The sequence below is a fragment of the Strongylocentrotus purpuratus genome, unplaced genomic scaffold (assembly GCF_000002235.5).
Source record: "Strongylocentrotus purpuratus isolate Spur 01 unplaced genomic scaffold, Spur_5.0 spur5_scaffold_9, whole genome shotgun sequence".
In the NCBI taxonomy this organism is placed as follows: domain Eukaryota; kingdom Metazoa; phylum Echinodermata; class Echinoidea; order Camarodonta; family Strongylocentrotidae; genus Strongylocentrotus; species Strongylocentrotus purpuratus.
Window position 1 is genome coordinate 319,109 of NW_022145615.1, and position 14,144 is coordinate 333,252.

A 14,144-nucleotide genomic window follows, 5' to 3' on the forward strand; every position below is an offset into this window, starting at 1 on the left:
CAGACTTTGGTGCGTGAAAAATACCCCATTACCGGACATTTTGATTAATTCCATGACATTTGCTCCGGCGACAATTGCTCCGCTGTAAATTTCATACACTAATCGAATGGCTAACTTCAACCCTGGATTCAACACTATACCCTACCCTAAACCTAACCCTAAACCTAACATAAAACTCTATTGAAACCCTAACCCTAACCCTACATCTTAGACGAAATAAAGCCCGGAGCAATTGTCGCAGGAGCAAATGTCGTGTCACCACATTTGATTTTGGTAACACGCATGCGGTCATTCCGACCCCAGAGTGGGGGGGGGGGGGGGGGGGGTCACAGCGGATTAAAAGTCACAGTTCGTAGGGGGAAAAAACTTGTCGGCCAACAGACATTATACATCTCACCGACTTCAAACTTCTGCATTTATATAGTACACGAGGATCGAGCAAAAATACCGACACAGCAACATATTTATGCGTGTCTTTCTTGCTCATTCGACGAGACGACTCCACCGTCAACGACCCTATGATATCCCACCCCTCCACTCAGGCTCTTATATAGGCTCTTATCTCCCCTTGTTTCCTTTTCTCTATGTTTTCCTTCCTTTTCTCCTTTTCTTTTTTTTTTCCTTTCTTTTCCTTTCTTTCCTCTCCTTCCCCTTTTTCTCTTCTCTTTCCTTTCTTTTCCCTTTTTTCCTTTCTTTTCCTTTCTTTTTTTTCTTTCCTTTCTTTCCTCTCTTTTCCTTATCTTTTTTTCTTTTCTTTCCCTTTCCCTCTCTTTTTTCCCTCCCCCTTTTCTCCTTTTTCCCGACGGCATTGGAATATAAAATTAATGTCAGTGTTTTATTAACAATATCCATGCTCACTACCCCCCCCCCCCCCCCCCACCCCCTTTCCCAGTTTCTTCGGAATAAAGATCTTAATTTATGCAGCATAAATGTTGCTTGTAAGGAGACTAGCGCTAGCTATAGAAGTAAAAATGTCGTATAAAGCGACTGCCGTGAAAAGACTTCCACGTGCCAAGGGGCAACCAAGCAAAGAAGCGCTATTCTGGAAAAATTTTGAAGTGAGTATATATTTGAAGACTTTTTATTTTTTATTTTTTATCTGAATGCGACTTTAAGGGGAAAAATCTAGAAAGGACAACATTCTCCTCGATGTCCACAAATGCAAAGATCTAATATCAAGTGTTAGTAGACTATGTATGGATGGTGCAAGTAACAGTGTACAAAGAAATAGCAATGCCGATACCGTTAGAGTGCGCGAATGTTGTCGGCATTGTAACCTGCTCATTCATTTTATTTGGTTATAATATACCTTTTTTATGATTGAACTAAAATTTTAGTCATAGATGTTATCCATTTATTTATTCTTTATTTATTTATTATTATATTTATATTTTAGGGTCTATAATGGTGATGATAGCTCAAACAAAGTTGAGTCAAAATACTTGATAGATAGAGAGAGAGAGAGAGAGTCGGGGGTCGGGGCCGGGGGAAGAGAAGAGAGTGGTGCTGTAACGTGTAAGTCAGACGCTATGTTCGTGTTCCGTTCGGTTCGGCAGAGTTCAGCAATTTTTCACCTGAACTTGGTTCGGTAATATAATAGCAAGCAGCGTTATAGCCACGGCGGTCGGCACTGGGCGGACAGTCAGTCCCGACCAGCACCAAGACTTCTGCTCACTCCCGATGAAAAACACTGCTAGCTGCTTCTGACCAGCACGAATTTCACATTAAAAAACTGCTCTAAACGTAATTATACGTGAAGAAAATTACTACTTACATTCATATTTTCCGTCTTGAATCGTGTTTTATTTGCAATTTTAAAAGAATCATGTTTTCAATTTGTCAATAAATAATATTTTAAAGTTTTTCTGAGACGGTTGTTGTCTAATGTTAGAGTCATGAAAGCTGCCATCTTAAATAGCGACTCAGGCTCGTCGATTACTGTTTTTTATAAGTTTTTATGTTCAATAGGAAAAACATAAAATCCCTATTTTTCCTCAATAAATAAATACCATACTATATTATTTATTTCATTATTTTCATTGTAAAATTTGTCCGATATTGTTACAATTAAATATTTTTTTTGTTGTTGAATGGGTTTGAGCTGAACTTGTTTTGATTATGCACATGTATTCTTGTTTATGGCTACCCTCCAGGCATAGATGATAGCAGGCCTGGCAATACTTTCCTAAATCCTAAAAGGACCAAGAAGAAATAGAATTGTGAAATTAAAAAAGAAAAACAGTGAAGAATTTAAAAGAAAGTGAGGGCGGCGCTTGTTCACAACTGTGACCATACTTTGGACCTGTAACCCCGGCATTACTATAACACACCAAAAATCATATGTATCTTCCACAATTGTTAAAATAACGGTCTTGATTTTAAAGTTGTTTTCTTTCTTGCCTGTTTCGTGTTAGTTTTCTTATCTTTTTGGTAGTATTTATTTCCTATAAAGGAAGACATAAAGTAAACACTTTCTCACAGGTTTCACAGCAAACCGCTGCACAATACAAGTACAAGTGCATACCGACGGTGGGTTTTGGGCAGGCGCATGCGTCTGCCTGAATTTAATGAGGATCTGAAATTACAGTCGCTAACTAATCCAGCAAACTTTTTCTAAATAAAATATGGATAGGAATGTATAGTATTGCTCCTCTGAGGATAACAAGCTTTTGCTTCTTCCTGCTAGAAATCGCTTAGTTGGAATATCTGAACATTCAAGCAAAACTTTAGAAAAACAAATATTGTTGCATATAGAATTCAATAACTTTTTTCTGTTTTCTATTTCAGTTTCCAGTTACAGTCAAGGAATATGGTGCAGTTACTGACATTGACTTTTCCCCTCTTGAACCATATAACTTTGCTGTCTCCAGCTCTACAAGGGTGAGTAAAATTAGAGGATGCTTGAGACAAGAAGTAGAGGGAGGGATTGTCATCATTGCGTGAAAGCCAGTGACCCCTCGTAAGACGGAAAATGTTGACTTTAAGAAATTATGATGATGATGAAACAATCTTTATTGAGGAATGCAAACCTATTTTTGTACAGATTTGTCATTGACAAACAAAACAAATATTTCTTACAGAAGATTTTTTGGAGTTTAATAATTGTTTTCATATGTTATTTTCATATGACAGGTACAAATCTACAATCCCTTAACAAACCAGATAGAGAGATCTTTATCCCGGTTTAAGGGTGTTGCTTATGGGGCTAGCTACCGTCAAGATGGTAAACTCATGGTGGCAGGAGGTGATGAAGCCTTCGTTCGTCTCTTTGACCTCTCGGGTCGCGCTGTCCTCAGAATCTTCAAAGGACATCAAGGGTAAGACCTCTATCTAATGCTCTAAATCTCTATTGAAAGGCTTGCACCATGCAATCTATCTAATGCTCTTTATCTCTATTGAAAGGCTTGCACATACCTGCCGACCCTCCCGAATAATCCAGAATATCCCATTTTTCTGGATTTTTATGACCCCAAAATGCGGGATATCCCGGATTTTCAAAATTTAGTTTTTTTTTTTTTTTTTTTTTTGTGTTGCTTATAAGCTTGTTTTATCATATGCCGCGTGATTGAGCAGTGAATTTGTATTCACTTTTTTGATTTACCGCGTATTGCCAGTTACACTGCCGCTGCATGTGCGAACGCCTGTTAAGGGTACAGATTTCTTATTTTCGAAGACATGCCGTGCTAAATATTCTTAATTCTCATTTTCAAATGTTGGCAGGTATGCTTGCACCATGCAATCTACCTAATGCTCTAGATCTCTATTGAAAGGCTTGCACCATGCAACTACAATGAGGTGTTTGGTATACATACAATTATTTGTGCAATTGGGTCGTGTGCATCGAACTTGATCTGAAAATTCTATGAAAACCAGCTAGAATAATAATATTCTATCACTACTCTTTCTTGATTCATTCAACTTATGCAGTTAAAAAAAGTGAAAATATTCACAAATTATTAATCTCATTACAGAATGAAGAAGTATTGAATCTATGTCAGGTGTATGTTTGAAATGGTTTATAGGGATCCGGTAACTTTGTCTCAGATTCTGAAACAAAATCCTGGATTTAGCTCATGCTGCAATGATAATTATAAACCTTTAGGTCAGTCAGGAACCCCATGAATTTTACAAGCTGATCGCCTGTCTGATTATCAATATAGTTATGATTGGTAATCAAAACCAAATTTTGGGTTTTCCTAACAGTTATCTTAACTCTACAGTCTATTGGGGAAAACGAATATGGTAAAATCGGTCACTCAAAGATTTTTACTTTTTTGAGGCACTTCTTGATCATTTTTAAGCACAATTTTTTCTTAGGGCTTCGATATTTCACCATATAATAGACACTGATAACTCTTAGGGCCGTGCATTTTAGATTTAACATTGCTAAACGATGCCTTTAATAACATTTGCACACCTTCATACCAAGTATTAACATTTTAAAGATAAACTCCAGTTCTGGTAAAAAAAAAAGAAAATTAATTCTCACAGAATCAAACGAAACTTACACTGAATGTTCAAGATTACAAATAAATGACATGTGCCAAACAATTTTGGAAAAAAATGTATACTGGCTGAGTAATGAGCATAGAAAGACAAGGAAATCAAGGTAGTATTAGCCCCGACACCATGTGTGTTATCCCCAGCCAAAAAAATACACGGGGGCGGAGGGCGGATTTGCCCCGGAAACACCATAAACAGCCCCCGAAATCCGATTTCGGGGGCGACATCTTAAAGTGAAATGATCTCAAATCGCCTCCGTAACGATTACGAGCGGCCACGCGCTCACCACTAGCTTCGTATTCATTGTGTGCATTTCTTGGTCCGCGCGCTGAATCTCTCTGTAAAATTGTATACACTAAAATTGGTCCTAAAAAAACTCTAACCATATTCCATACCTTACCTGGCTTACCATGTCGCACGCAAGTACGCCAAAACACGTACATTTTTGCAGTTGCGAGATCGAGACAGAGCGTAGGGGTCGAGTTTTTAGCGGTCAATTTTGTTTTGGTAGATCATATTAGCTGAACCTAGACCTAAACATTGCGAAACTGCTATCAATTTCCATCACGAATTCACGATTGCCGCAATTTTATAAAAATTCCATAAGTAGAGGTATGAAATTAAAGCCTATTATGTGATTATTCTCGCCATGTTTACGTAATTTTGATAATCATTTCTTCAAAGTAAAGAAAATCAGACAAAATCACCGTGACTGACACGCATACAATACAGTGCAGTAATGCTGCGCTGCAGTTAACTCCAGGAAGCTCCAACACCGACACCGCAGTTGTCCGGCGCCAGTGTTGGAGCTTTCTGGAGTTATGCTGCAGTGTGTGTGAGTTGAGCTGAGCTGAGCTAGCTGAGCTCGAGTCAAAGAGATTTGACACTTTGAAATTGTCATATGTTGGTTTTCATCATTATTGCCGCGATTTCAATATAGTTTCGTGAATAGATGTACGAAACCTGAGCTTAGAATTAGTAAAAGTATTACAAATGTCTACGTTTTTAAACGACTGTCTGATTTTCTTGTGAAAATTTTACTTTGAAAAAAGATTATCGAAATTCATGGCCAGCAATAATCACAATCTAGGGTCTATTATGTTACAGTTCTTGCATCAAATCAATGCATGAAAACTTAGTTATTGAACTAGAAAAAGGGGTTTCTTTTTTAATAGGCAATTATGAAGCAGGAAGCCCGAAACCTTAGCCTACTAAACAAATCTCAACAAACTGTAAGCCTATCCTTTTATGAATTAATGAAAAAGTAGCCCCAGAAAAAAGAGCCCCCGAAATGGAAAAAAGAGCCCCCCGATAGTTGAAAAAGTAGCCCCAGAAAATTTCCCCAAAATTTGAAATGGAGCCCCCGAAATGAAAAACTTAATTTTTTGCCTGGTTGTCCCATACATAGCTTTCTGTGTACAGTGCTTGTTACTTTACCAAAACTCGGCCAAATTTATTATGATTTTGATAATAATAATAATAATATTTAATTTTTATTTAATTTGATGACTCCAGAACCTTGCAGTGCACACCAATACTTACATGCTACATGATCAACAGTTTCTGATCCATTCCACACCTTTTCTTTCACAATGCAATCGCATTACCAGAACTCACCTTTATCTTTAACTGAACGATTCTCACTTTTCATATATTCCTCTTGATATGAAATGAATCGACTACTTCTACCTTGCATACAATTTGAAAGGCTTCTATTATTCTTTCAATTTGTCATTTCATACCAGGCCTGTCCATGTTGCCAAGTTTGCAGCTAACAATCAGGTGATGTCCTGCTCAGATGATAAGACTGTGCGTTGTTGGGACATACCCAGTGAGGATGAAGTCATCCGTTTCTCAGATCATAGTGATTACATCAGGTCAGGGGTCATTAGTCCTAGTAGTAAAGACATCTGGCTGACTGGTGAGTGGCATCATAGAGCTCCATTTTATTACCATTTTCATCTATTTTTTTATTGTAACATCCATACCATCTTTTATTGTGAATTTAGTGTGTTAATGAAATTTCATAACTGGTGACTGTATATTTCATATCAATTGCATCGTTACTGAATTGCCAAAGAACAACTAGTTTTTTGTTAATGTATGAAAGATGTACATCTTATTTCCCTTATACAGTCAAACCTGTCTTTTCAACCACCTCTATATAAAGGCCACCTGTCTATAGTGGGCACCTGTACCACCTCTCTTTGGAAGGGAACGTGTTGAAGAACCTCTTTATAGAGGCCAACCTGTCTGCAGTGACCAATTTTTGTGTTTCCAATGGTGGCCTTAACTCTTATCATGCCACAGGGCTAATCCAAGCCCCAAATCCCCCCGTGCCAGGTTGTTTTGGTGATAATCTGAGTATGCGATGGATTTATGAATAGCGAGTGCAAAACACACAACACAGTCCAATAAGCATGAACACTAACTGCTATTACGAATGCGCCCTTGCACTCACATGGCAGTGAATGAATGGTTAGCTTGCATGTACAAAGCACTATAACAGTAGCGTGCATGCAGCCTCATGGCATGCAGCCTCATGGCATGCTATGAGTTAATAGACAGGTTTGACTGTATTTGATTTCTATTGAAATTCCTTTGACACACTGTAAAACAGTGCAGAATGAATTTAGATTGAAGATGAGCATACCAGGGGTATGCATTTATAGTTGGGCAACAAAGAGACCTGCAGTGCCCAGCCCTATCCAAATGACTGGGTTGATAAAGATTAATGCCAATCCAAGGGCACAAGCATTCTAAATTGACTTTAACAAAGGACTCTCGCTTTGCTGTTTTACCTTGTTTGGTCGCATTGCGAGGTAAAGTGGTAGCTGAAAATGTTTACATTTTATTTTGACATTTTTATGATATGATACAGGATCGTACGACCATTCTGTAAAGATGTATGATTTGCGGACAGGGACGAGTATCATGAGTGTAGACCATGGTCAACCAGTAGAAAGGGTTCTCATGTTTCCTGCTGGAGGAGTCTTCTTATCTGCAGGTATGAAGAATGTAGGGACATCATGTCATAGCATTCGTACAAAAGAAAAGAGAGATTTTAGACTGTCAAAATCATGGTTAGTAATAATAAATCATTGTTACTTCAGGGAGCAAGAAAATGCAGTAGTGCATTAATATATAAACAAACTCTATCAAAGTAATTTTTACTTATGTCAAAGTAAGTGTACAAATTGAAGCAATTTTGCCGTAGAAATACTATTCTTTGTTAAATAGGGCCCACTGCTTTTTAAAATATTTATTGTTGCTGTTATTATATCACGTAGCACATTTAAACAATGTCTCCATGGATTTTCTAGATGAAATGAGTTTTCTAGAGTGACTGTTTTGAGAAATTTATGGTGTACCAACCTGCACCATTACCCTCTTATGATTAAAACATAAATCCTTTGGTCATATTTTAACCTGTTGACTACTGAATTATCTAATTCCCATAGACTTAACACAGGGACCACCAGGTTTCAGTAAGCAATGGGTTAAGAGTCTGCCTGAGACACAAATCTAATAAAAACGTGCCTGGGTTAAAAGTATTTGTATGATATTTTGATCCTCATCTGCTTTTCAGGTGGAAACTATGTGAAGGTATGGGATGCCCTCGCTGGGGGTCGTCTCCTAGCAACAGTCAGCAATCATCACAAGACCATAACAGCTATGTGCTTCAACGGAAATAACTCCAGACTTCTTACGGCATCTTTAGACAGGTTTGTTCATCTATCAACCTCTCTTGCCTGTTGGTACTGGACAAAAGAATTTGAATTTAACTTGAGTGTTGGTATTGCGACTTTAAGGTTGAATGGTACTTGTACTTGAATCCACTCATGATTGGTATTGCGACTTTAAGGTTGAATGGTACTTGTACTTGAATCCACTCTCTCATGATCAAAGAAAGCTTCTGTGATCCTAAATCAGAGTGTTTCTCTGTTTGATCTAAGTAAGTCATTTTAGAGCATTCCCTGTAATGTCTGCCTCTGGAAGGCAATTCTGAAGTGATTTTAGTTGACCTTGCTTCACTGGGATTTACAAAATTCAATTCAATGTCAATTACCCCCTGAATATTTAGAAATATAAGTAAGTGGTGTCTGGCTAATGGAGATAGTAAGCAAATATTAATCCACTATGAGGGTAATGGTACAAACTATCATCGCCGAGGTGATCTCGGAGCTACTATCATGATGGTAGCCCCGAGATCACAGAGGCAATGATAGTTTGTATACATTGCACGAGTAAAGAAGGTCAATATTTGTTTTATATCCCACATCGGCAAAAATTAGGGTACAAAAGTCCTATCGAAGGGAGATAGTACTTATCTATCATTGATCATGTGACCTCGTTTAGACCAATCAGATTGCAAGATTCTTAGTATGCGGGATATAATAAAGAATATATTATAGGGGAGAAATGATGAAACAAAGTTGAGGAAATCTAGCTAATCGCTGACATGATTTTCCAGGGCAGTATGTTGTTGCAAAATTAAATCAGGAATGAGCCACAATGGCCCAAATTCACAAAGGGGGTTTGTTGACAAACCTAGGTTTAAGCGCGTCAAGACGCGAAACCTAGGTTTGTCGACAAACCTCCTTTGTGAATTCGGGCCTATATGTTTTGATTGAAACATATATATACAATCTTAAAATGAATTGATTTTAAAATTCTTGTTTACAGACATGTGAAGGTGTATGATGTGAGCACATATCAACTGGTCGCTAGCATGGATTACCCTGCACCCATTCTCTCTCTTGGAATCTCAGTAAGTTTCTCTACCTATGTAATGATGTAATATAATTACATTAACCATATTTAATGGCCATATGGCATATTTAATATGTTTAACATCAGTTCATCCATATCAACAAGGCATCCGATAATCAGTTGATAAAGTTGAACAAGCTGGGTAGTGGACTAAGTGCCATTGGACCAAATCCGCCCCCCCCCCCTTTCACCCTCGTTTTATCTTCAGATACTTAAAATGAAAGGTCCAAGAATAAAAGCATTGGATGCCAAATGTGTATAACCTGATTTACAATATTTATACCTTTCAATTCTCCTTCAACCGTGCAGTTTTTGATAAATCAAATTTTAGTTTTGATCAGAGATATCGCATGTTAACCCATTACCTATGTGAACCTGCTAATTCAGTGTTTAAGCCTATCGGAAATAGAGAATTCAGTAGCTAACTGGTTAAATCCATTCAATTGTGTGAAGAGTCGTCAGTAGAATTTTAAGTCTCGATAGGACTTACTGTCTTGAGCCATGTACATGTTAACAAATCTTGCATTTATCAATTGTTAAATGCAAGTCATTCTGTGAAAGCTGGTTTGCACCATTTCATTTGAACAGGCCTATTGTAGGCTTCTATACAGAATGGTAAACCACAAGTTTTTATCTCTCTCCCTCTCTCCCTCTTTCTCTCTCTCTCATCGTAATATCAGCCTGATGATAAGACAGTGGTGGTTGGTGCAACATCAGGACTCTTATCCATCAAACATCCCAAAGCAGCTGATGAGCTAGAGACATCCAAGCCTCATAGACAGCGCAGTGCAGGAGCTAACAGTAGATACTACGTCCATGGAAAGGTCTTCACACCAAAGGAGGTGAGATACTAAGCTCATTGGGGGTGATACGATGATGATGATGATGATGATTCACAGCATTTAAAAAGGCGCAATATACTCCATATGATATGCTCATGTCCAAACATAGAGAGGATCTTGATGAGGGAGTAGAACAATCGATACTTTGTTGACAATCGCTCCATGGGCAGCTTCTGACAATGAAAATTGTAAACTTTAACTATTGATTCAACACTGCACCCAAATGTTAATCCAACTCTGTAATATCCTTACCCTATATGAAAATAATCACAATTCAATTTCATACTCTACCTAAAAACAAATCCTGGAGCAAGTATTGAATCTAAGGACTAAATTGATTGTGTAGATGTAACACTTTTGTGGTTATTACATTACATAATAATATTGGGTTCTCGTATAGCGATCATATCTTTCAGACTTGACACTCCTGATTATTACCATGGCTGCCATTACGGCACTCTAGCATTTCAAGGAATTAATTCCTACCAGGTACCCATTTACATCAACTGGGTTGAGTGTGGCAAATGTAGATCAATGTCTTGCCAAAGGACATTAGTGCCGCGTCGGGACTCAAACCACAAACCTTGTGATCCACAGTCCGGTGACGTATCCACTCAACCACGACACCTCTACGTGAAATGTATTTTTTGTTAATCCAACTCATCTTCATTTCTTTCTATCCAGGATGACATGGTTGTAACCCATATCAACAAAGATCATCTCGAGAAGTATGATAGGATGCTGAAAAAGTTTGAACATTCCAAGGCCTTAGATGCAGCCCTACATGTGAGGATTTATATTAAACTACAGATGTACAACATTTTACCAAAAATCAATTAATTGGCTTTACCTCCTCAAATTTGCACCAGCTGTATTTTTCCTTTATTCTTTCATTATTCAGAAATATGTGATGTATACCAACTGAATCAGTATGAATGATGCAACAAATATATTTATGGTATTTGAATAAGCGAGTTAGTAATTAGGATTTGCGCATGGGCAGATCAAGGTCATTCGGACCCAAATTGTAAAACCATTGAGACGAATACTCGGATCGTGCTCATAAAAGTTATGTAATCAGTATTCATTTATGCACCAACAGTACATTTATCTGGTACACAGGTGGAAGTATTCTTCTCAAGAGGCAAACAAAAGGTATTCATGAAGCACCTCCATCACCTCGGCAGTGATCATTCTAAAATGCACACGTGGGAAGTATCCATCGTGTAAAAGATCTGTGGATATTTTGGGGTAAAGCAGTCCAGAGCTATTTACGAACTCGCTTATTAAGTACTGAGTTCTCATTTTGTAATGTTTATTTGAGCAATAGGGGAATATTGATTCAAAGTGAATGACTCGAAGTCTCTTAAATTCTTTACGTATTATCGCTTATCTTTGGGCTGACAATAGTGAGGGATGTAAGCATAAGAAAGGATAAATCAAACTGATAATTCTTGGATATAATGAATCTCCACTCATTTTCTCCTCTGCCTCTAGCCAAACGTAAGATTGAGAACGCCTCACGTGACGTTCAGCTTGCTTCAAGAGTTGATCAGACGTGGTGTGGTGAAGAGTGCTCTCTCTGGCAGGGATGATCGTTGGCTCTGCATCATCTTAACCTTCTTGAAGAAGCATATATCAGACACAAACTTCACTCCTATTGCAGTGGATATCTCCAACATTATCTTAGGTATGGCTAGTATATAATGTGATGAAAATAGTAACAGAGTTCTGGATTGTGAACTTGTACCCAATCACAACTTGAGGTCATTTATTAGATCCTGCATAGTTGATATAATTGAAGAGCTTAATTCCCGAAGGAGCTAAATCCACTTTTAATGAAAATTTGGTTAATGATATCAGAACATTTGTTCACTGAAGAGTGAACAACCCGTCTTTCAACAAAATGATTTACCTAAATTTTGGGAGCAATTATGACAAAATGCACCTTCTAATATCACTTTTCCATAGACGCCTGTACAAAGTCTGGTAAACAATTTCTTTTTTCTCTGAAGTTACAGAAATGGATTTAGCTCCTTTTGAAATTAAACTCTTGATATGTTGAATAGATTGACAAGACATGTGATCAGTAGCTGGGGGGGGGGGGGGGGATACAGGGATTATTAACTACATCTTGGTATTAAATCATGAAGAACTCTTCACTCATTTTGCACTGCTCTAGGGCAGCTATACTAAAACCATAATAGTAGTTTGTAGGTACTTATAGCATGGTGTTGGATGGATTGGAGCTCATAGTAAATGTAGGTGTTATTACTATTGTTGCGTATTGCAGATATCTATGGTCCTGTGATGGGTGAGAGTGAGGATGTTTTGAAGCGGTTCCAGGCCTTACAGGTTGGTCTCCAGCAGGAGCTTCGTTACCATACCACTCTAGAGGAGATCCGAGGGATGCTGGATACCATCCTAGCTGCATCACATACCATTACCAAGGATACCATCAACATCATCTCAGATGATACAGAGATAAGAAGTGATGACAGGATAGACTCTAATGGTTTTGAGGTGGGGGCAACATGACAGTGTTGAAGACATTTCACCTCACTATTCAATTGGGACTCTAGATGAACATTAAACCTCATGTGAAAGCCTCATCGAATTGTCTATTTCTAAAATTCTGAATGACTTGATGATGGTGAAGAAGATCTTGAAAGAGTTTTCAAGAGGACGGACGGAATGGGACTAGCAGACCTCTCTTCTGTATGCATTTCCAACCTTATGATCTGTTAGAATCTACATTTTATGATATGGAAATATCCAATCTGCTTCACGAGTTTCAGTAAGGCCTTCATACTTTGAAATTGATTTTTTTTTTTTTTTCATTAAAAAAAATTGTGCCAACTCCTTATATGTAGGGCATAGACTACATGATGGACTAGAAGGGCCAAAGAACAGGTTCAATGATGATTATTCTTTTCCAGATACATTTGTTTCAAGTGTTCCTGCTCATCTGTTAACTATACACTGTATTGAGCAAGGAACTTTGGGCTCAAAGGAGTTACAAAAATATGAAAAGGATTCTTTCTTATTGTTTGTGTTCCTTAAAATGGATGGGAAGAAAATGCAGATCAAGGACATTTTTTTTTTTTTTTTTTTTCTTTTACATATTTTTAAATCATGAAATTAGAAGAATTGAAATATGTTGGTCTGAGGGGAAATTGAGTCTGATTATATTATTAGATTTAAGAGGCATCCTCACTTATAAAATATCCTTGAGAATCACCGCCTTGCGTTGAAGCCCTTACCCTTTACTTGCACCAAAGATAGCATGAAAACCTATCAAACACAAGATTTATCTGTGATGTTCATGATGATAATCATAATAAATAATATTAATTATACTACTGCGACTACTACCACTACTAATGATAATGATAATGACAAAAAAAGTAATTATAGTAATAAGAAAAATGATAATTATAATTATATTATTGTTATTATTATAATTATTGTTGTTATTATTATTATCATTATCATCGCTAATTTTAAATATATTATTACTACTATCATCATTGTTCTATCATTTTTGTAAATTTGATTGGACACAAGAGAAGATGTAGGTGATATGAAGAAGAGAGACGTAGTGTATAAAGGGAGAGAGAAGATGTAGGTGATATGAAGAAGAGAGACGTAGTGTATAAAGGGGAAGAGAGAAGATGTAGGTGACATGAAGAAGAGGGGCGTAGTGTATAAAGAGAAAGAGAAGATGTAGGTGATATGAAGAAGAGGGACGTAGTGTATAAAGAGAAAGAGAAGATGTAGGTGATATGAAGAAGAGAGACGTAGTGTATAAAGGGGAAAGAGAAGATGTAGGTGATATGAAGAAGAGGGGCGTAGTGTATAAAGGGGAAAGAGAAGATGTAGGTGATATGAAGAAGAGAGACGTAGTGTATAAAGAGAAAGAGAAGATGTAGGTGATATGAAGAAGAGAGACGTAGTGTATAAAGAGAAAGAGAAGATGTAGGTGATATGAAGAAGAGAGACGTAGTGTATAAAGAGAAAGAGAAG

At 37.4% G+C, this 14,144-nt stretch overlaps 1 protein-coding gene across 2 annotated transcripts; it reads left to right on the forward strand.

Moving 5' to 3' along the window:
• Nucleotides 1-926: 926 nt before the first annotated feature.
• LOC754239 (UTP15, U3 small nucleolar ribonucleoprotein, homolog (S. cerevisiae)-like) lies at nt 927-13,346 on the forward strand. Of its 2 annotated transcripts, NM_001242694.1 has the most exon segments (11): nt 972-1,058; nt 2,788-2,880; nt 3,133-3,317; nt 6,249-6,424; nt 7,385-7,510; nt 8,093-8,228; nt 9,190-9,274; nt 9,957-10,118; nt 10,803-10,904; nt 11,616-11,808; nt 12,412-12,656. In NM_001242694.1, coding segments are annotated over 11 exon segments (1,590 nt in total).
• Nucleotides 13,347-14,144: the final 798 nt, after the last annotated feature.

Coding starts and splice junctions, on each gene's coding strand:
- LOC754239 (XM_030976272.1), top strand. CDS start 930: ATGTTGCTTGTAAGGAGACTAGCGCTAGCTATAGAAGTAAAAATGTCG. Junction 1,059..2,787: donor TATTCTGGAAAAATTTTGAA/GTGAGTATATAT, acceptor TTTCTATTTCAG/TTTCCAGTTACAGTCAAGGA. Junction 3,318..6,248: donor ATCTTCAAAGGACATCAAGG/GTAAGACCTCTA, acceptor ATTTCATACCAG/GCCTGTCCATGTTGCCAAGT.